The 24585-nt window shown below is 31.1% G+C and overlaps 1 protein-coding gene and 1 long non-coding RNA gene across 7 annotated transcripts; both read left to right on the top strand.

The window, feature by feature from the left end:
* Positions 1-7260: 7260 nt before the first annotated feature.
* Positions 7261-12245, top strand: LOC114390223. Of its 6 annotated transcripts, XR_003661849.1 has the most exons (10): positions 7261-7755; positions 8081-8209; positions 8502-8625; positions 9630-9880; positions 9977-10192; positions 10280-10372; positions 10463-10564; positions 10657-11046; positions 11123-11187; positions 12031-12245. It is a non-coding gene; the product is annotated as an uncharacterized LOC114390223 (long non-coding RNA). The 6 variants fall into 6 exon arrangements; XR_003661848.1 differs by lacking the exon at positions 10280-10372 and having other exon boundaries at positions 7261-7694; XR_003661850.1 differs by lacking the exon at positions 10280-10372 and having other exon boundaries at positions 8502-8585.
* A 3371-nt stretch (positions 12246-15616) lies between these two features.
* LOC114389515 (DNA-directed RNA polymerase II subunit 4-like) lies at positions 15617-22128 on the top strand. Its single transcript, XM_028350203.1, has 6 exons — positions 15617-15881; positions 17210-17318; positions 17659-17736; positions 18072-18105; positions 18246-18314; positions 21841-22128. Exons 1-6 carry the CDS (start codon positions 15833-15835, stop codon positions 21916-21918), a joined length of 417 nt encoding a protein of 138 aa, XP_028206004.1. The 5' UTR covers positions 15617-15832; the 3' UTR covers positions 21919-22128.
* Positions 22129-24585: the final 2457 nt, after the last annotated feature.

Here is a 24585-nt window from a genome sequence, read left to right as displayed (position 1 = left end):
TTATATAAAGGAGGCTATAAAAACCTTGATGAATATCCTATTTGTAAGAAAACTAGATTGCAAGAAAATAAGAAGAAAAACAATGTCCCCAATAACACAGTTCGTTGCTTTCCAATAAAACCAAGACTGCAAAAATTGTTTAGGTCTAAACAAGTTATGTAATAATTTTGGTCTCAACATTTTGGAAAATGAAAGGCTCCTTCAGTTTTGGAATTGAGAAGACAAATTGAATGGCTACTAATGAGTGGTAATGACCACTAATGGGTGGTAATGACCACTAATGAGTGGTAATGACTACTAAATCCATTCCTAATGGTATAATTCCTATATATAACACATGTATTTAGTCCCTGATCTCATCTCTTCCAATTCATCTCATACACCATCTAGAGAGAAAGAGTGAGAGCTTGAAAGAACCAAAACAAGGCAACTCTTTCATGGCAATGACTGGAGGTATAATTTGATTTTTTGTTTTTCTGCATTTTGTTAATGACCTGTATTTCTTTTTGTAGTTTGTAACATCACAGGTTAAAAATTTTAGTCTAATATTTGGTATCAGAGCTCAGCTGCCTCTACCTTGTCCATTTTCGGTTTTTGGTATTTTTCCGATTTAATTTCATTTATGGTAAGGGACTTGTTTGTTAAAAATAAGATTATAAATTTTTATTTTGTTCGATTTCCTTATTTTTGACTTTTGAATCGTGTAAAACGATGCCCAAGTGAGTGAGAACCGGTCGGGTTTGCATATGGGTCGCATTTGACCCGCTAGAGGTTGGAGATGATGAATAGTGTTTTGCTAAGTACTTAAGAAGGTGAATGGTAAAATACCACCTCAAGCTAATATTAAGAAGGTGGCAAAGTGTTTCTTTTGCAAGAAGAAGAGACACATGAACAAGAATGGCCCCAGATTCTAAAAATGACTTGAGAAGAAAGGTAAATCAATCTCATATGTGTATGAATCTAATATGGTTAGTGTTAATATTAATACCTGGTGGATTGATTCTGAATCTACTATTCATATTACAAATTATTTATAGGGTGTGCAAAACCTAAGGAAACCCGTGGGAAGTGAGCAAAGCATTTTATCAGGCAATAAGCTAGGCTCACCTGAGGAGGCCATTGGAACTTGCATTTTAACTTTAAGTTGTGGCTTTATTTTAAAATTAGAAAGGACCTTTTATGTACCAAGTTTTTTCTCGAAACTTTATTTTTGTTCCTAGACTTGTACCTTTTGGATATTCCTTTAATTTTAAAGACACATCATTTGAGTTATTTTATAATTTTGAATGTGTTGGGAATTGCATAATGTCTAATGGTCTTTATCTTCTTGGTTTACAAAATTATGCCACTTATAGTTCAATACATGTTCAAACTGGTATTAAAAGGTGTAATATTAATGAAAATTCCTCTATGTTATGGCACCGGAGATTAGGACATATCTCCATTGAGAGGATTAAAAGGTTAGTGAAAGATGAGGTACTCAATACTCTAGATTTTGCTAAAATTTAAGGCTTGTGTGGACTACATTAAGGGTAAGCAGACCAACATGTCTAAGAAAGGTGCTAACAGGAGTTCAAGCATATTATAAATAATTCATACTAATATTTTTTGTCCAGATATGGATGCACGTGGTCAGAAATATTTTATCACCTTTATAGATGATTATTCACGATATATGAATGTTTATTTACTTCATAACAAAAATGAAGCATTGGATGCCTTCAAAGTCTTTAAGGCTGAAGTTAAGAACCAATGTGGAAAGCAAATAAAAATAGTGAGATCAGATATAGGTGGAAAATACTATGGCAGATATACTAAGAATGAACAAGCATCTGATCCCTTTGCAAAGTTTCTTCAAGAACATGAGATTGTTGCCTAATACACTATGTCTGGTTCTCCAAATCAAAATGGTGTGGCAAAAAGAAGGAACCGAACATTATTCGACATGGTACGGAGTATGCTTAGCAACTCCAATCTTCCTAAATCCTTGTGGGCTGAAGCACTAAAGACGGTAGTGTATATATTAAATCGTGTTCCAACCAAGACTGTCCCAAAGACACCTTTTGAGTTGTTTAAAGGTTGGAAACCGAGTTTGAAACATATGCACGTTTGGGGTTGTCCGTATGAGATTAGAATATATAACCCACAAGAGAAGATACTTGACTCGAGTACTGTTAGTGGGTATTTCATTGGATATGCTGAAAGGTTTAAAGGCTATAGGTTTTATTGTCAATATCATATTACTAGGATTGTGGAATCAAGAAATGCCAAGTTTCTTAAAAATGACCTGATCAGTGGGAGTGATCAATTGAGAGACTTAGGTTCTGAAATTGATTATATAGAGTCTCAACCTTCCACATCAAGTGAAAGATTGGTTGTAATTCATACCCTTCATGTTCAAAGAGATGATGAACAACACATAATTGGCATTCCACAACCTGTTGCTGATAATCCAGTAGATCAAGTTTATCATCAAATTCTTGAAAATGATGAACAACTAGTTGAACAACATGATCCCCAAGAAAATGTTGATACAACATTAAGGAGGTATACTAGAGTAAGAAAATCAGTTATTCCTAGTGATTATATTGTATATTTGCAAGAATTTGAGTATAATATTGGAGTTGAAAATGATCTCGAAACTTTTGATCAAGCCATGAGTTGTAAAGAGTCAAATTTATAGTATGATACCATGAAGGATGAGATGAATTCCATGCAGAGTAACAGAGTTTGGAACCTTGTAGAGTTGCCTAATGGGGCAAAGACCATTGAATGTAAATGGGTCTTTAATACCAAAAGGGATTCATTAGGTAACATTGAGAGATACAAGGTAAGACTTGTTGCTAATGGATTTACTCAAAAAGAAGGAATCGACTACACATAGACTTTTTCTCTAGTATCTAAGAAAGATTTTCTTCATATTATCTTGACATTAGTTGCTCATTTGGACCTTGAGTTGCAACAAATGGATTTGAAAACAACTTTTCTTAATGGTGATTTAGAGGATGAGGTTTATATGAAACAACCTAAAGTCTTCTTCTCTAGTAGTGGTAAGCATTTGGTTTGCAAGCTTAATAAATCTATATATGGTTTAAAACAAGCCCCTTGTCAGTGGTACCTTAAGTTTCATGGGATAATTTCTTTATTTGGTTTTAATGAAAACCCCATGGATCAATGCATATACCACAAGGTCAGTAGGAGTAAAATATGTTTTCTTGTTTTATATGTAGATGATATTTTACTTGTAGTCAATGATCGGGGTTTGCTACATGAGGTGAAACAATTTCTCTCTAAGAATTTTGACATGAAGGATATAGGTGATGCATCTTATGTCATCGACATTAAGATTCATAGAGATAGATCTCGAGGTATTTTGGGTCTATCACAAGAAACCTATATTAACAAAATTCTAGAGAGATTTCAGATGAAAGATTGTTCACCAAGTGTTGCTTCCATTGTGAAGGGTGATAGGTTTAGTTTGAACTAATGATCAAAGAATGACTTTGAGAGGGAAGAGATGAAAAATATTCATTATGCTTCAGTTGTTGAAAGCCTCATGTATGCTCAAGTGTGCACAAGGCTTGACATTGTTTTTGTAGTTGGAATGTTAGGAAGATATCAGAGTAATCCAGGTATTGACTACTAGAGAGCTGCTAAGAAAGTGATGAAGTACCTTTAAATGACCAAAAATTACATGCTTATGTATAGATAGACAGACAATCTAGATGTGATTGGTTATTCAAACTCGAACTTTGTTGGCTGTGTTGACTCTCGCAAATTAACATCTGAGTACATTTTCATGATAACTGGTGGAGATATTTCACGGAGTAGTGTTAAGCATACTTTGACTGCTACTTCTACCATGGAAGATGAGTTTGTCTCTTGTTTTGAGGCTACATCACATGGTGTATGGCTTAAGAGTTTCATTTCTAGGCTGAAGATAGTTGATACTATTTCAAAGCCTTTGAGAATTTTCTGTGATAACTCAATTGTTGTCTTTATGGCTAAGAGTAACAAAAGTGGAAGTCAAAGTAAGCACATCAATATTAAGTACTTAGCCATTAGAGAAAGAATAAAAGATAAGAAAGTGGTCATTGAGCATATAAGCATTGAGTTGATGATCGCTAATCCTTTAACTAAGGGCATGCCACCGTTTAAATTTAAGGATCATGTAGAAAGAATGAAACTTGGTTCCACTTTATGATTGTATACTTACATGTTAAAATTAAAACTTTTATATTGTGATATTTTCTCATATTTAGGTGCACATTGATTTATTTGAGAAAAAATATGTTTTGGACCAAGAATAAACAATGGGTTTATTCATTAAGTTTTATTACCACTTTGAGTATACTGCTTGGAAAATTGAGTATATTGTAATACATGGATGATATTACTCGTTATAAGAGGAACTATCATTATGATTTGTATATTCATTTCTTAAGAAGATTAAGCATTGAGTCAAAATGTTTGGACCAAGTGGGAGAATATAATAATTTTGGTCTCAACATTTTGGAAAATGAAAGGCTCCATCAGTTTTTGAATTGAGAAGCCAAATTGAATGGCTACTAATAGGTGGTAATGACCACTAATGGATTGTAATGACCACTAATGAGTGATAATGACTACTAAATACATTCTTGATGGTAGAATGCCTATATATAGCACATGTATTTGGTCCTTGGGCTCATCTCTTCCAATTCATCTCATACACCATCTAGAGAGAAAGAGTGAGAGCTTGAAAGAACCAAAACAAGATAACTCTTTCATTGCAATGGCTGGAGGTATAATTTGATTTTTTGTTTTTCCGTATTTTGTTAATGACCCATGTTTCTTTTTGTATTTTGTAATATCACAGGTTAAAAATTATAGTCTAACAAGTTGCAGAAGATATTAAGTGACATAAGAACAAAATAGTTGATGACAAAGTTTTTTGTTCCCCTAGTCATGAAGGGATTACTTCCAAAGGATGCTTGAGATCCATTGGTAGAGTTATCTTTGTTCTTTGGAAATTTGTACTTTAAAGAATTGAACATGAATGAGTTGGATAACTTAGAGAATAACATTGTGGTGACTCTTTGTAAGTTGCAACACATTTTTCCACATCATTTTTTTTACGTCATGACTCACCTACCAATTCACTTGGAAAATGAGACAAAACTTGGAGGCCTGATTCAATATCGAGGGATTTATCCTATTGAAATGTTAGTTTAAATAATATTTTTGTATCCAAAGGATAATTTTTTATTTTACTTCTCAATATCATTAGTTTTACTTTGTTTATTGCCAGATTTTCACGTGTACTAAAAGGTTACGTGCATAACAAAGCACGCCATGAAGGTTTCATCACAGAAGGATATGTGATTGAAGAATGTATAACATTTTGTACTAGATATTTGGTTGATATGAATTCTAGATTGAATTGAGCAGATAGATATATGGAACATGCAAGTGATGATTACATTGGTTTGTTAGTGTTTAAGAATAATGGTCGATCTATTGGAAGGAATTCCTAGAAAAATATGAACTATTTTGAAATTTAGCAAATTCATTTTTACATATTATAAAATTGTGAAGAAGATAGACCTTGGATTGAGTAAATATCTTCACTCTTAGTTTTTAGTGAAAAAATTAATTACAATTTATATGAATTTAATATACTTAATATTTTATAAACATTTGTAGGGATCACATGAGTAAATTGAGAAATGAAAACCATAAGAATGTGAACAAGATGCACAAAGATCAATTCACTAAATGGTTTGAACATGAGGTAGTAAGATTAATGTTTGTCTTATATTTATGGCTTCTAATAACAATTAAATTATTGAATTAATTGTGTTTACTTTTATAAATTATAATTTTTTTATATAATGGTTTTATGTAGGTTATGCGATTGCATAAATTATTTGATGCAAGAATTACTAAACAACTGCTAGCATTATCAAGCGGACTAGATTTTTCAAGTACTATGTCATAGTGAATACATTCTCAATGGTTTTAATTTTTGTACAAGAGGTGCTGAAAAAAACTTTAAAACCCAGAATAGTGATGTGATAGTGAAAGGGGATGAGTTGACAAAACATGCTGATTATTATGGAGTTATTAGAAATATCATTGAAATAAGATATTTATAAAATAACTCTGTAATATTTTTTAAATGTGATTGGTTTGAAGTTTCTTCTCAAAGTTGAAACCAAGGAGGATATAAGAAAGAATAATATGAATTTATTAGTGTAGATATAACAAGGTTGTATTACACAAATGATCCATTTGTCTTAGGTTCTCAACCTAAGTTGGTTTATTATGCCAAACATAGTGACAAGAAAAATTGGTACACCGTGGTTAAAGTGAAGACAAGAAGTATTTTTGCATTGCCACATGATGAAAATAACTTTGAACCATATCAACTTAATGAGTTGAGTGATACACGAGGATAGTTAGAAGCACAATTTGTAAACCAAGATGAAGAGATTTTAAATAGGGATGGTGTTATTGGATTATGTGAATTAAGTAAGGAAATTGTTACATTGGAAGAAGAGTTATCAAATTAAACAACAATGAAAATAACCTTGATACATGATGATGGCCAAGAAGAATATGAACTAAATGAAAATGTAGAGGATAAAGATTTTGACATAGCATAAAAAGTATTTTTAAGTATTATTTTTTAAGAACAATAAATTTGGTTATTAGATTTTAAATGTAACAAGCAAACATATATAGTACATTTTTTTTTTAATTTTAAAAGAATCTTAAAAAAAACATTACTATTGTAATTTTATATTATAAAGTAACTTAAGCATCCATTTAATATATAGTCAATTGTTGATACAATCTAGTACTTTGGATTTGCATGGATGCTTCATATATTTTGTAAAATGGTTATTGGATCCAATTGTGAAAGTTTAGTATATTTTATATTGTTTTGTTGGATAAGATTTCTTATTTCTCTAGTCAAATCTTTTTTTTAAAATCAAATTTTAACCTTAACACTTAGTTTTGGCTTTATTTTATTCTAGTCTTTATTTTAATAGTTTTTAAATTTTACATCAAAGTTTAATTGCTATGTAGAACCAATTCTTACTTCAAAATTTAATAGTTTCAATGAAAAAAAATATAAAACATAACAAATTTGATGAGAATATAACAGTAATACAATTTTTTTAAATAAAAAATTGTTAAAATTGTGACTTAGTTTGTTGGAAAAGTAAAATAAAATAAAAAGGGGACAAAGGACAAAGGATAGTCACCACTCAATAGTGACCAAAGGTTGCAGGGAAAGGGGCAGAGTTGCCCGGGTAGTGATGATGTCGCACGATCACGTCCCCATTCTTGTCTTCGTCAATGACGAGGTTTGGCCGAAACTAGAACTGGATTCGAGAAGCATGTCTTCCGCGTGCACCGTCTTCGTCGATCCCGAGTCCTCTGTAATTGACCAAGTTCACTACACCACTGAACAACTCTTCCACCCTAGACAACTCATCTTTGACCAAAAAGATGTCGCTAGGCCTTTTCAGTTGCACCCATAACAGAGGGTGTATGTTTGTCCTCAACCAACGTTCATTCACCATGATCCTTCTAGAGAGATCTCAAGGGGATTAAGAAGCCCTTCTGTAGAAACATGACCAAAAGAAGCGAAAATGCGACAAGTGCTGCGGTAGAATCTGATTGGAAGACACTTTGTTCGTGAGGTTTTACACTTTTGGCTTTCACCCTTAGTGATACTATGTATTTAGTTCTTGTCTATACCGGGTAAATATTCAATTTTTCATTATGTAATTTTGCTCTATCATAATATTTGAGGTGGACTCAAATTGATTTCCCTGCCTTGGCATGACTAGCGGGTCATCATTACCCATTCAAAATTTGATAACTGTTCGGTGCACTCCCATTACCCATTCAAAAGTTTTTTACTTTGCCTGCTGCTTCCTTTTAATAAAAAAATAAGATTTTAGATATTTTTCATTTACTTTTTTAAATTTATGGCATTACATTTTCACTTCTCTCCATTTCTCACATATGTTTCCCTCTTCTTTTTTTTACCTATGTTCATTAACCTCTCACTAACCTTATATAGATGGCAAACGAATAATTTCCTCTGGTGGAAAGATATCTACTTTTTACTGTGAGGATCAAGTTTCTTGTGCATGAAGTCTTATATTTAGTCAAAGGAATGTAGAGCATCAAGACATGCAAACTAAAAAAGGTGAATTTTTGCATCGAGGGGGTTTTGTATTTGGTTTCATTTAACTTTTGGGTTAGGGTGGGAGTGGCCACATGTTGTACTTCAACCTAAGCTCTCTTTATCATTAATAAAACCTTAGCTTCTTAAGAAAAAAAAAACAAGTAACTTTGACCAAACCTCTTATGGATAGAGAATGAAGAACAATAATTAAAGAAAATTATTTAGTCACATACATAAAAAGAAATAACACAGATTTGAATGTAAATGTTTATTATGTTAATTAAGGTTGTGTTATGTAAATTTTCCATTTTAGGTTGCAAACTAGCAAGCTACTTGATCATAAAGAGCCTTCAAGACCTCATTAACTGATTGACTACAATGCATTTAGCATTTTATGGTGTGTTTCGGTCTCTCAAAGTTGTTTTCTTGTTGATAGGGTATGCTCTATTTTCTATTGCTTGAATTTTTTTCATTTTCCAAAATTGGATTGAATGATTGTACTTATGGGCTTTCTTGATGTAATCTATGTGGACTTTTTTTAATCGTATTAGTTCTCTTATTTGATTTTTCTGGTTAAATGGAGCAGAATTAAATTTAGGGTGTAACTTTAGTTGACTGTAACTGTTGCGCTTAATTCGTAGAAGAATGTCTTCATACCTTCTTAGAGATCCAACATAGCTAAACTAGGTCTGTTTATGAAACTATTCTGAATTGAACTAAACTGATAACTAAATTCAAAAAGGCAACATGCTCTAGACCTGGTGTAACACCTCATAGTTTATTAGCTTGTAATTATTATATCAACAAGCCAATAGATAACTTAATGGAAAGTCCCCAACTCCTAAGTAATATAATCTTATTACTTTTTCTCATTGTCATAGTGTGAGGTATGAGAATAACATCATGCCTTTAATTATATATCCAGTTTATTGCTTCCTATTGGCTTTCTATTTCTCTTTCATGCTAACATGAATTACTGAACACTGGTTTTTTAGGCACTTGGTGTTCTAGTTGATAGGTTTGTACAGACGGCTGATTCAATTTCCCTACGCTTTCTCTTCCTTTTCCTATTTGCCTACAGTTTAGTATCTTCTTGGCATTTGAAGTTTTACTTTAATTTTATCTATCTTATTGAAGAAAGTTAACAGAGGACTAATTTTACTTCAGTTTTATCTATCTTCTTAAAGAAAATGAAAGGTAAAACTTAAGAATTTTATTTTTAATTCATATCTAGTAAGGGCATCCTCAAGTTGTGTTTCAAATTTAGGACTTCAAATTAAAATAACTCGAATGATTCCATGATTCGAGAAGATGGTACTTATATTATTATTTCCTTTCTTTAACTTAGTTTGCTCTTTTCTTATTTGTTCTGAATTTTCTTCTTTATAAATTCAATTTCCTGATTATTCTTGTCATTTTTTTCTTTGTGAAAACACAAAAGGATGTACAAATGCTAGAAGAATTGGAAGAGGAAAGACCACAGGTTTAAGTATTGCAAAGAAAAGGAGGAAGGGCGCTACAGGAAAATTGCATGTCATCATTCCAGCTGATAAGATTGTAGCTGTTGGACCAAGAACGGTAAATTTCATGACTGAAATTTCCATTATTGTTCAACAACATCCCCCTTTTAATGTACAAAAGTGGAAAGGTGTTCATGATGTTGTGAAAGAAAGAATAGTTATGAAAGTTATGGTAAATTTTATTTTTCGATACAATTTTTCAATTTTCTTTTCTCTAATTAATAAATCATATTTGTTATATTAATTTCAATTTAATTATCATGTGTAGGATTCTTTTGTTGTTGATGGTACAAGTACAAAACATACTAAGGAGGTTATCCTTGATACGATCAAAAGACTTCACTGAAATCACAGATGCAAACTTCACCAACATTTCCAAAAATATGAAACACATGAGGAAGCTTTGGAGAATAAACCTACAAACTCAAGTGATGATGAAGATTGAGAATATTTGGTAGAGTACTTATCAAGTTCTAATTTCAAGGTATGCTATTCTATACATACTTTTTAAATTGTTAAGTAGTTATAAATGTCAAACTTTTGATTATATTTTTTATTTGAATCAAACCAGGAAATTAGTACCAGAAATAAATTAAATAAATCAAAACAAGTTAATTATCACACATTTAGAAGGAAATCTTTTCAGGCCGTAAGCTTTGAAAAGGTATTTTTATTATTGTTTAATTGCAAATTGTTCATGACATATATAGTTTAGTTTAATGTGATAATAATTTTTGTTTTGAAATGTTTTTAGAGAGATCCTATGACTCAAAAGAAGCCTAATTTTCAAGATTTATGGCAAATAACTCATACAAGAAAGGGAGAATGGGTAGATGAAACATCTAAGGAAGTACATGTATGGTCTTTTTATGTGAATTATAAATTATAATTGTCATTGATTTATTATTTATTAATGGGAATTATAATTATGATTTGAACTTTCTCTAGATGAGGGTTGAAGAGGTTGCTTTAGAGAAGTTACAAGGCATAAACAAGGAAGCCGATAAAGACCAAATTGTTAATGCAGTCTTTTAATCAATTGTTGGAGAGCGATCAGGCTATTGTTGTGGTCATGGTGCTGACATTCAACCAACTAGGGGAAGATCTACTATGGGTTTACATGAAGAGTTAACAAATGAGTGTCAATCTATAGAAATGAAATTAAAAGAGGTTGAGAACCAACTTCAACAAGAGCGCAACATGAGGAGGAAATGACAACACACTTTGAAGAAAGTCAGAGACAGATCCTGGAAAGTCGAAGAACAATTCAAGAAAGAACTGACAAACAAATTGAGGAAAGGATGACATCTATTTTTTTTCGGAATGCTAACTTTTTCGGTATGTATGAAAAGTAATTAAATACTATAAAATTAAAATAAATTATTAATTATCAATGTTCTAAATATTTATATAGGGTGGATTATCTTCAATTGCAAAAAATAATGAGTCTACACTTGGTGACAAAGTTGAAGCTACTGAGTAAGTTTTGAATAGTTTTTAAGTTCTAGCTCATATTTATTCTTCAATCTTTTTTTAGTTAGTAACTAATGTATTATAGCATCCTGGATGTGATTTATGTGTGCCTATTGTAATGCAAAAGTTTTAAATGGCAGAAGGATGATATCCTATGTGGTGTTATGATAATGTGTTTACATGTTATTTGTGGTTTCGCTCTACTTGGTAGGGTGTGAGATCGTTTCTGTATATTGGGAGAAGTGTGGTTGATCTTTTTTGGTATTGTCATTTGTTCTGAAATTGGGAAATCCCAATATCTTCTAATATGCCACACCATTTGGGATATTACAAGATGCTGGGGTGAAACTTATTAGTATTAGTGGGAAAGTTGGGTTGGGTTTTGGTTCTATGTGGGGGATTTTTTGCACATGCACCTTGTGCTTTTATATTTTTGTCTATAAAAAAAGTGTCTACATGTATTTGGTTTGGGACTTGGGTACCCAAAATATGTTTGGGGGGTTTGATAGGCATTATTTCCTTGTGTGTCGTATTGTTTGGGATTAGGCTATATTAATAGATCTGGATGGTTAAAGTGACAAAACTTTAGTTCATATTCGACACTTGTGTTGTTTTTGGTTTTAAACAGTATCATATCTTAAAGGTTCTTGGTATATTCATGGGGGAATATGTAATAATGGGTAGTTGAGATTTTATGTTTTTATTGCTGGGTAGGTAAGGGACATTGGCTGTAGTGAAATATTTGTGCTCTTTTAATTATCAGCAAATTCCTTTAAAACATGGTACATGTACTAATAATACAAGTTTACTTTGCTAATAAAAAATCAAACTAACTTACATTTTTTATAGGCACGAGAGATAAAGAAGGCTCTGGATGTGTTTTGTTGTGTTCAACTTGATCCTGAAAATGGGGGAGCTTATAGTACAATAGTGTTTGTTTGAATAGAGTTATTTCTTTTATTGTATTAAAAATAGGAAACAACTTAGTTTCTTATAGTGTATTTATTGTTTTTATTTTAAATTCTCACACATTTAATTATTTATAGTCACCTTTTCTATTTTGGTTCCATCCCATCTCTACTTGTTTATCATATACATGTTAGTTTTTACTTGTGAAAACTACAACTTAGAATTTTACTCATTATAATAATTTATGATATATATTTTTTGCAACAATAATATTATCATGTGTATTTAAATAATATACAATTATCATTAAAATAAATTTAATATTTTTATTAAATTTTGCAATGATATAGATAGTTAACAAATGACTATCTTGGAGCAACTTTTTGTTATTAAGAAAAAATATAACTGTAATTAATCTTGGTAACAAAAGATTGTATTGTAACGACTTTAGTTGTTGTGAAAAGGTATCGTATCATAGCGAGACATTAATTGTTTAGAAAAATTATCTAATTATAGCTACTATAATTGATGATAACAAATCATGTTTTTGCAGCGACTTTAGTTGATGAGAAATATTTTTTTGGCAGCGACAATAGTTGTCAAGACATGTAAAATACGACAATAGCTTCAATGACTGTTACAAACTACTTATGGCAACAACAATTGTGTGAAAATAATAGTGATAATTATCGTAGTTAAAACATAAGTAATATCAATGACATTAAATATGGTTGCAGAAACTTTTAGGCAACGACATATAACAAAAATTTTGTTGCTGCCAATAGACTTTTTTTCTTGTAGTTTATGATAGAAAATAGATGAAAGATAAAGTGAACATATACATATTTATAATAATCCGTTGTTTCCTTAGTTTAAGTTACCATAATGCTAGCACATGATTGGTGATTCGCTAAAGCAGAAGACAGACCCTTAGTAGCTATATCTAGTGAGCTCACTAGGGTCAACTACTTTCTGATTTTGGGTTTCATATGTCTCGTACCACAAACATTGGGTTTCATATGTCTCGTACCACAAACATTGCCTCAAATTCAACTTTTCATGAACGAATGAACACAAAACTAGATAACCCATTTTGTTTGTGAAAAGATAGTAGTAGATGTCATCAAATTTAGTTCATGTTCATACACGTACAAAGTTGGCTGATTTACTAACCAAACCTGTCTTTATCGCTATTTTGAACTCATATCCAGATGGGTCTTCAAAATCTCTTCTTCCCATCTTGAGGGGGTTAGCACAACTGTAATAAGTTATCTACTTTTGGTCATTTAAGAAGTTTGTTACATCAGTTATCTACTTTCTGTTGTCCTTTGTATAAATACTCCTTTTCATCAATAATAAAGCTTAGAACTTTTATTTCTCATATTACAATATTGTTCATGTGGGTTTCGTAAACTTTGTACTTACCTGCCAAAGGCTTTTCGAGCAAAACATATCATTAGCTAAGTTGAACTAGAATCTTGCCCTTGTAATATGCTGCTATGTAAACTCTGTCCATATTTTGGTGACATTTCTTGAGAGAAAATCCTTTTGAGTTAAACAAAACTGGGAAAGTTCATCGTTGAGAAAGGTAAACTCTTCTTAATGCACTAAACCAACTAGCTACTGGTTGTGGTTGAGTTTATTAATGGAACATAATTTACAAAGAATTTAATTAAATACTGTATGAAATGTTTTTACATTGTTATTGAATCAAACATTATTAATATAGTTAATTTATTGACTTTAATAATAATTATCTGAAAATCATTTAAAAATAATTAATAGGCTAAAGTCTACTTTTGATTTTTATCTTTCTTTTTTTCAATTTAGTTCCTCTTTTTATTTTTGATAAAATCACTTTGATCTTTTGTTTTGAAAATGGTTTAAATTGGTCCTTACCATCACATTCATAACAGAAAAACGTTAATAGATCATGTTGAACATTTAAAAAAATTTAAAGGACGACTTGGAACCTTCTTTTGCCGAATATTTTGAATCTTAAAAAAAAAAAACAGGGACTAAAATGACATAATAACATAATTAGAAGAACAAACTAAATCCAATTACTATATTTTCATCATTTTCAATAGGTAGGGATTCTGGAATATGTATGTTTTAGCATGTGGGAAACCTGCACCAGGTTTTTTTTTTCCTTCTCAAAATACACCTTTTCACTCTTATTTCTTCCTAAAATATATATTTTTTTTAAAATTTCCAATATACACCACTTTCATGCAACTTTAGGAAGTTGGATTTCACCACCCTTTTTCCGCACGGTTCTTTTTTTAATTAATTTGTATGTTTAAATTTTTATTTTAATTTAAATTATTAAAATAATAGAAATATTATATTATATAAATATATTTTTAATTGATTTTAAAAATACCTTTTTATTAAATACTTCTTGGCCTTTAATAAATATATTTATGTTTTTGGGTAACTAGAATCTCGGCCTTTAATAAAAAAAATATTTTAAAAATTAATTAAAAATATATTTATATAATATAATATTTATATTACTTTAATAATTTAAATAAAAATAAAGATTTGAACATATAAATTAATTAAAAAAAAGAACCATACGGAAATCCTGTGGTCAAACTGGACTTTCCAAAAGCTGTATGAAAGTGATGTATATTGACAATTTTTTCAAAAACATGTATATTTTAGGAAAATATAGGAGTGAGAAGGTGTATTTTGGAAAGAAAAACCGCCTGCACAGAGTGTTTTCTGTTGCTTCTGGAGTATGCTTATCAGAAGCTGCAGTCGGATTATCAACTTGTATGCCATCCTTGACCATTGCTTATCAAAGAATGTTAATTTACGCATCTGGTATATTTGCTGAAAATGATTGAAGTGCTAGTAAATAAATTCACTTTTGTCCTTTATGTTATTTGGTAAGTTCATTTTAGTCCCTTTGAAAGGTTCAAACTGGTTTAGCATCGGCCTTTAAGTCTTTACAAATGTTCAAAATAGTTGACTAACATTTTTTGTTATATATAAACAATAGAAACCAATTTGAACCATTTTGAAAATATAAAAGGACAAAAGTGATTTTTTTTTTTTACAAAATAAAGGATCAAGTTAAACCAAAAAAGAAAATAAATGATCGAAAGTAAATTTTAACCTTATTAATATTTTAGTTATCTTTTTAAATTCAACTTTTTTGTTATTTGAAAAAAAAATCTTTATAATATGTTAGATATTTATTGTAATATATTTATAATATTATAAATACAATAATATATAAAAACAATTAATACTTATTATAATATTATCAGTTTTAATATACAAATGAATAATAAAACAATTATTGGCTTAAGTTTTAAGTATGTTTTTGGTCTTCATAAATAACACTTTTTATTTTTTGTCTCTGTAAATTTATTTTTTTAATTTTAATCTTGAATATTCATGTTTTATAATTTTTGTTCTTGTAGTTTTTAATCCTTTTAAATTTGTTTTTTTTTTCAATTTTAGTTCGATTCTAATTTTTTATTTATAATTTCCATAATTCAATTCATGGTAATCATAAGGACTTTGATTCGGAGAACGCAATACACTGTCCTCCTCCAACGCAGCATTTTAAAACCAGACACTAAACACACAAACGCTGAATCTCTCGTTCGATTCTTGGCATTCCACTTCTCGCCCTCGTTCTTTTTTTGCGTTTTCTTCTTCTTCTTCTTCTTCTTCTTCTTCTTCTTCTTCTTCTTCTCACTTTTTACCTAAGATTTTGTGGAACATGTCCGGGGAAGAGGAAGAAAACGCCGCAGAGCTCAAAATTGGAGACGGTAATTAAATTCTCTCTTATTATACAATTTGATTTTCTTTTTTGAATCATTTTGCTATAAATCGTTGTTTTTGTCCAATAGAATACACTTGAATGTCCTTTAAACCTGGGGATAGGGATGGCTCTTCCAATCTGTTGCACCGTACGCATTACGCAACTTGTGAAACCTCATATTGTAATTTGTAAACTTTTCCTTTGTGCGTCTTAAATCTTCTGTTGAATTAGGGGAATGCTTGTCGAAGTTACTTATATCTGAATTAAGTAAACCCTAAACCCTAAATTGTACCCAGTCAGTCATTTTATTGCATAACTTTACGGAATTCTTGTTTTAATCCCTGATTTTACAAAATAACATTCATGATAGTGAGGCATGAGGTAGAAAAGGGCTAAAATGAATGGCTTTTGTAACTAAATTGTGGATTTTGTAAAGTTAGGGACTAAAGTGATTGATGCATACACTCTCAGGGATTAGAATGGGATTTTTTTTTTATATGAATTATTTAATTTTAAATAGCATCCTATTGATAAATGCTTAAATGCTTGAATTTGGCGCTTTTAACAAGCATGGTGAACGTGCTTGGCATAGCAAGCTGCATCACTTCGGTATATATGCTAAAAACCAAGTCATTGGTGAGAATTTGGACAGTCGCTTTAAGATCAGTGCCATGTACGAATTGGCACAACTTTTGGCTGAGTTTCCCCTGATTCAAGCTATATATTTCCTTGCTATTGACAAAAGAATTTCAAAATACAAGGTCTTGTGGGTTATTTGGTTTTCACCTCAAAGAAATGTGGCTATTAACAAATTGTCAAGCTGTTTGGAAGTGGCATTAAGACAAAAGACTGAGTAACCATGTTAGTAGCGAACCAGTGATCCCCTTCAACTGTGGCCCTTTTCAAAGAAATGATTCCTAGATTAAGAAAAAAACAACCTTGAAAAGAATTGGATATGAAAAATAAGTTAATGTTTTAAGACACTGATAATGCAGGAAGTAAATTATCTTTATCTTAGATAATGCGGGAAGTAAATTATCTTTATCTTTATCTGAAAAATTTAGTAGTTAGTACTTTAATTCATATGGTTTTGAAGTTTGAGCTGTTATTTATTCTTAAAAATTTAATAACTTGATTTATGTGTTTTATATATAAATTCATATCTGCAAGATGCATCATGCTCCTTGCACAAAGCTGCTGAAGTCTGATTGATTCTACGATATATGGTTTTATTGTATTACATTTGCATCATGTTTGATTGCTGGAACTTGTTTTAATGTTTGGTATAATTGTTTTCACCTTTTTATCTCACACTAATGAAATATTTTTCCCCAGAGTTTTTGAAGGCAAAGTGCTTAATGAACTGTGAAGTTTCATTGATTCTTGAGCACAAGTATGAGCAGCTTCAACAGACATCTGATGATCCCATGAATCAAATTTCTCAGTGAGTTAAATTCTTTACCAAGTTCATCATTATTTGACACAGGTCCTAGAATAATGATTTCTGATGCCCAAGGAATAATTAATTTTTTTTCATGATTGGCTGCACTTAATTCCTCCAAGAACTTGTCTTTTATTATACAGCTGAAAATGGGTTCCACTTTGGTGTCCTTTAAATATAATAATATTAACGTTATAAAATATGTCTGCAAACTCTCTGATCCCAATTGACATATTTGATTAAATTAGATTCTGTTTTGACAACGGGATGGAAGAGGAGCAAAGTTGCTGGGCATGATTCCCATCTTATAGCACTGATTCTTTTTCTCTCTTTTTTTTTCCAGGGTATTTGAAAAGTCACTGCAGTATGTGAAACGTTTCAGTCGCTATAAAAATCCTGATGCTGTCAGACAAGTTCGAGAGTATCCTTCTAAACTAAATTGAATAACCCATTTGTCATTTCAGTTAAATTATGTTGAATGTTTATGTCAGTGTCCTGTTCTTTTAGAAAATTTGGCCCAAGTTCCTTTCATATTGTTATTGACTTTTTATTGTCTACAACTCTACATTAATTTTGTATTTTCCTTCAATTCAAGTAATATTTATTTCTTTTGATAAATTAAAGGACTATTGTATCTCATTTGGCATTTCTGAGAAAAATTCATCTATGTTAATTCCTCTTTTCCTAGAAGGAAATGCTAAGAAACTTGAAATTTTATTGTCATACTTCAGAATTGTGATCTTAACTGCCATACAGAATTCTCGCAAGATATCAATTGGCTGAGTTTGAGGTAATACACCTATTTCCTTCATGAATTCAGTAAAGGAAGCAAGTGTTCATATTTTATTTTCAAAAAAAGTTGAGTGTGTTGTCAGTTCACCCATTGGCCATTACAATATATGATTCCTTGTTTAAATGAATCTGTTGCAGTTGTGTGTCCTTGGCAACCTTTGCCCAGAAACTGTGGAGGAAGCTATTGCTATGGTTCCATCTATCAAGGTAAAAATAGTTTGCTTCTCCCTCTTTTTGTATTAGGTATGTTTGGTTTTTTTGGGGGATGATTTTCATTCTCTCTTTGATGTTTATTAAACTGAACTAGGAAGGAAATAGAGGATTTAATAAAAAGTAAATATGATTCATAAATTTTTTTCTCTTCTAATTACTGTCAAAAGTCAAGCACCAGAAAGTGTATAAAGTAATTTAGTTTATGAAACACCCCAAAGTGTAGAACTCGCAAAAAGTAAATGCTTTTATTGATGGATTTTGTTATGTTAATTAGAGATCTCTTATTTGTATCTCCTTAAAATCATCTCAACCAATTCCCTTAGAGTGTGTTTGGATGAGGCAATTTAAAATTCTAAAGAATTTTAAATTCTAAGAATTTCAAATGCTTTAATTTAAATTCTTTCATTTTTTAAAATTCTGTATTTGGATAAAAAATTAAATTTCTTCATTTTCAAAATTGTGTTTGGATAACAAAATTGAATTTCTTCATTTTCAAAATTTCTTATTTTGATAAAATAATCAAATGCATTCTTTTTTAAAATTTTATATTTGAATAATATATTTTTTAATAAAATAATTATTTTTTTCATTAATAAATTCCATGTACTATTTATCGAGTGAGGTATTCCAATAAATATGTATTATTTTAATCTATTTCAATTAAAAATATATTAATTTAACTATTTAAATCATTATTCCATTTCCGGTCCACTACAAAATTCTACATGTTTGGCAGAACTATTTAGTAGATAAAATGATATATTAAATGTGATCTTAGAACCACCACAACATACAAAGTATACAAATCAAAATTCACAAAAAAACTTGTTTTAGAAGCCTACAGATAAAACTTGTTTTGTGTAGAAGTCATTGGTCAGTAATGCAATTACACAAAAAAAAAAACTTGGATTGAAGCAAAATCTAGTAGCAAAATAAGTTCAACTTCCAAAATAATTCCAAATTTTCTAATTGCCTTTGCTTTAGCACAGGAATTCCTTCACATCTTTTTTGTAGAAGAAAACATAATGTTAAGTGCTACTGAACAAATCATATTTGTTAAAACATAATTTGTTATATAAAATGAGAGATATAAATGTAAAACATAATTATACAACATCAACATGCTTGTCATGATATCAAATGTACTTGTAATTTGGCATCAAGACGAGATGTAATCCTCCTTCTCATCCAATGGAAGAGCTTTTATAATCACAATTTTAATGAGATTTTCTGTCAACCAATCGATTGTTCTATGTCGAAGTGTACCATTAAAATTAGGTATATTATCTAGCTCATTCACCACTTCATGTACCACTTCTTGAGCTTCTTTTATTTTCATCTTTTTTTTTGTTCTCCATCTTCTTCTTAGTCACCAAATTCTTTCAATGACTCAGCTACTTCTCTATTTTCTTCCTTTTGTCATGTTAAACAATATTGTAACACTTACACAGAAACTGTATTTCACACTATTCAATTTGGAGATATATGTTCTTTATATAAACTAAAAAAGTAAAACACATGCTTTCTTATTCTGCGTTCGTGCAATTCAAGTTTTTCTCTTAAATTTTCTCCTGCCTTCGTGAGATCTTCCACCTATATGGAATAATATAAAGTACATGAAAAACAACATTAAGGGAAATGATTTTTTATGATTATTAAAATTCTGGTACGGCTAGCTACCATCTAATGATATTGACGAAGATTACAAAAATATTTTATACAGCAAACAGAGTTCTGTGGGTTATTTTTTTCCTTCCCCATGCTACTATCTAGCCGTTCTTCCAGGCACCGAGCCAAAATTAGAATTGAAGGAGCAAGTTTCTCAAAAATAGAACAGAAATAAAACAAAACAATGAGTACCAATACCAATCCAATCCCATAAAAGATTTTCATGGTAAATAGGGCAACATAAGCTTCACCATCCCGAAAGGATTTGACTTTGGCCTCCTTACTGAAACTTTCGCATTTGAAACAAAGAGCTAGAAACTAGTCAAAAGTCAAGGAACTCACCTAAAATCCATCAAGCAGGCTAAACAGCTTAAACTATAGTTTAATGATTCCGGTACTGAAGAACTTACAAACACAAATAAAACATACACACTCAAATAAAAGGTTGGATCAGACCTACCCATTACAACCATGTCATATACACAAACAATTCAGCATTTAAACAAGTAGTCTAGTGTTTTTTACAATAAGCCTAGCCACCTAATGACAATACTAAGGTGCAGAGCAAACAAGTTGTCATGGCATATACCTGTTCAGAACCAAATCACCACCAGCAGAATAAAAAGCACAGAAACAAGTTCCAGAAATATGCAACCAAGAGCAGCTAATAATGCATGTTCCTTTAATTGTTAATCTGTTACTGCTATTTATGGTAGAATAATCTTTTAAATTGATGAAAGTTGGCTTCTTAAACATTATCCATATAATGGGTGGAGTTGGACATACAAAGTAATGCATACAACTAATTGCAAACAATTAACCAAATCACAGAAATAAGTTTCAGAAATTCTTAAACATTCTTTTCTGGTTCGGTGAGTGAAGCAATTTTTTCTCACAAACAATGCAACTCCTTCAGAATCCTTTAGAATCATCAACAATGCAACAATAATCACATCTAACCACCCAATCTCACAAACAATTGACATGCTAATCACAAAATCAAAGCATAGAAACATCAATTACTACTTAAAGTTTCAGCAGAAAAAGGTTTTTCAATCAATTAAACAAACTGATTGAAGAAGAATAAATAGAAGGCCCCGTGCAAGCATTGAAATAGAGCATGCTCATTTTGAAGGCCAAGCTGCGAGAGCCAGGGATTAGGTCTGCGAGAATGAGTATTGAGGGAAATATATGAACCCTAGATTGGAATTCAGTTGAGTATTGAGGAAAATAAAGTAATAATCATAGAAGAACAACATCGAAACCATGAAAGTTCAAGAGAGAAGACGAACTAGAGAGAGAACTTCAAGAGTGAGTTGTCTTTGTCTAGGGAATTTCCAAATTCACTCTCCTGAGATGGAATTTGAAATGTTTATTTCAACTAACTAAAATCTCTTTCTAAATTCTAAAATTTTAAATTCCTTTTAGTAAAATATCCAAACAATTACTTTTAATAAAAAAGAATTTAATTTTCTGTAAAAAATACATTACCTAGTTAAATTATTCTATCCAAACAAACTCTTAATTTATCATTCCCCAGGGCATGAAACTTTGGTAGCCTAGTTCTCATTATTTACAGTACCCTCACAAGCTTACATTTGCCACACTGAACATTGTTAAAATTTTCCTCTGTAAGTAAAATTACTACTCTTATTGATTTATGGCCACTTGTGTTTAACATGAGGTTTTCCGTGTTTGCTGGTGAGTTAACCAGTTACTCAGAAATATTATTCATGCCCTATTGGGTTCTGTGAAGCTGCTAAGCAAGTTATATTTTGCATGATATATCTGAATATCAAACCTAACAGTAATTAAATCTTTTGCGTTAATTGCATCATTCTTTTACCTGCAGTCAAGAGGACGAGCTCAGGATGATGAAGCAATCGAGAAAATGTTAAATGACCTGTCGTTGATTAAGAAATTTGAATAAATACGTCAAAATTTGTGATGTAATGTTGGTACCGTATAACAACATATCACGTGACTGCAAGCAAACATTCTTGTGGTTTGTATTACAGAAACCCATGGTAATTATATTTAGTTTATTTTGTGACTGTTATTAAGAAGGATTTTGACACATGGTGCTGGTGTATGAAAGTGCCTTTAACCTGTTATGATAATTATGCGAATGTTGTGATTATTGTCTTGCTACAAAGGAAAAACTTTGCTCACACTCAAGACAACACACAACGTCTTTTCAAAATAATCTTTGAATTTCGGGAATTTTTATTCTGCAACATCTAGTAAATGAGTAAATGTTGCCAAATACGGAGTTTGGGGAACACTATCGACAACGTTGTGTTAGCGTTATGGTACACCTTTTAAGTTTTAAGCAATGGTCTAATTTTGCTTATTACCGAGCCAGTTATGCATTAACTTTTAAACATTGTCTATTAGGTAACTAAACAATCTTTACCATAGGTTGTAGTTTTTTTTAGAGTAAATGATTAAATGAATCGTTGAAAGATAAAGACATTAATATTATTTTTGATCCGTTAAGTTTTCCTTTAGTTGTTTTAGTACATTAAATTTTTTTTAAAATATTTTAATTGTTTATGTTTTTAAAAGTTTTATTGTGATTTTTTTTTGAATTTTGGCTTGAAATGTTGAACTCCATTAGCATCTCAGATTTTAAGATAATCATCTTTAAATAGTGACAACTAAAAACTATCAATAGATTTTTTTTTTCTCTATTGTTTTTTGCTCCAAATTGTCATGTTGCTTGCCACCGTTGACATCTATTTGCCTAATCGTCACCACATTGATGCCATCACCATGCAGTACTCCAACAACCAAGAGTCCAAAACCATTGTCCAACACCTTCACAAAGGTTACCACACCAAAATCCAATGCTTTTGCAACCTCCCTTCCTTGCATCAAACACAATTTTCCTTCTGGATGAAAAGGGTCCTAACAAAAGCCACACTTTACAACAACCTCTACATAAACGACATTAACATGCAAAATTTATTTTCTTAACACTTTTATTTGGTAACCAACATTTGACAACTTCAAAAAAATTGTCACACCACAAACAAAAATGATTTCCTTTTTTAAAAAAATTGCGTGCTTGTTCCATCAGCAACAATTTCAAATCTAGAAAAGATAAGTCTAGACATAGAATTTCATCATAAGGAGGAATCTTGGCCCGACACCACCATACGATCACAACAACTGCCTCCTCTCACGCCCCAACGACATCTGCACCGATGATGTTTTGATCTGCAAAAATGACAACACTGAGGTGGACTCCACAACCTTTGAGTTCGTGTTTCTCTTGTGGGAGAAAAGTCGCACCATCAGTATTGCGTGTTGGTGCACGTTGGCAACAATGGGCACAGAGGGATTTGATTGTAAGGTGGTCGTGGTGGTGCAAACTGACGACGATGTTGTGAGAGGATTTGTTGGTGTTTGGGGATAGAGAAAGGTTAGAGATTAGATTGTTTCATAATTTTTAAAATAACATAAATATAGGGATGACTTTTAGTCATTATTATATTAAACTAATTATTTTAAAATTTAAAATATTAAGAGTTAAATGTTTTAAATGGAAAATCGAAAATAATATATTAAAATGAAGCTTTTGAGAATATAAAAGATTAAAATGAAAATTTTTAAATTTAATGAAATGGACCATAAGTGATATTAAGCCAAAGAATAATTATCAATCAAATCAGCCTAGTTATGAAAGATGGATTGTCTATGAACAAGAAGAAATGTTAAAAGAAATGAAAAAAAATAAGCCATAGGTAAATTGACACATGAGCTTATGATTATTTTGGACCCAATTGAGTGCAACAAAAAGTTTTAAGGAACGGTGTTGCTATTAGTCTCACTTAAATTTCTTTTGGCCCCTATCGTTAGGGAAAATATCCTTTTGCCCCCCATTTGAAATTCTCTACCCCTCCATCTTATCTTTATGCCCTCCACCTTCTTCACCCATCTTCTCCTTTCTCCCCCACTGCGCTCAAACCCCTCCCCTTTCCTTCTTCTTCTTTCCCCCTTATGCACCCACAATCCCCCTTCTCAACCCTTCACAACCTTTCCCAACCTTTCCCTTCTCCTTCCTAACCCATTCTCCTTCCCTTGTGTTCTATGCCCCAGACCTAGTAATTCTTTTCCACCATTATGTATTCAACGAAATTGTGATTCCATTACTATTTTTTTTCCAATTTTGAACACCACAATTTTTTTTCCGGACACACAATGAAATTGCAACACAATAAAATCATGATTTTGTTATGTAATTAAAAAATGTTTATTCATGTTTCTTATTTTTTTAGGCTAATGTCATTTTTTTTCTTAAATTTTTTTCTTAGTTAAATAAATGTTTATTATGATGCATTACTAACTTGTTTTTTCATTTTATTTTAGACTTGTGACAGCTTGCACGAAGACATCGTACATTGTTGGATGCAACTCCCCCCTCTATGAAGGCCACTCACATGAAAAGGGAAGGTGCGGACGAGAGATGTTGTAGAGTGACTGAGTCAGCATGCGTAGTGATAATGAGCGACGATAGCAACAACAACTGCTAATGCCAGAGCTAGGGGTAGAGCCAGAGCTAGGGTCAGCTGCTAATAGGATCATTGGACCC

The sequence above is a fragment of the Glycine soja genome, chromosome 16 (assembly GCF_004193775.1).
Source record: "Glycine soja cultivar W05 chromosome 16, ASM419377v2, whole genome shotgun sequence".
NCBI classification, from domain to species: Eukaryota; Viridiplantae; Streptophyta; class Magnoliopsida; order Fabales; family Fabaceae; genus Glycine; species Glycine soja.
Note: the sequence above shows the minus strand (reverse complement) of the source record. Positions and strands in the feature narration are given on the sequence as shown.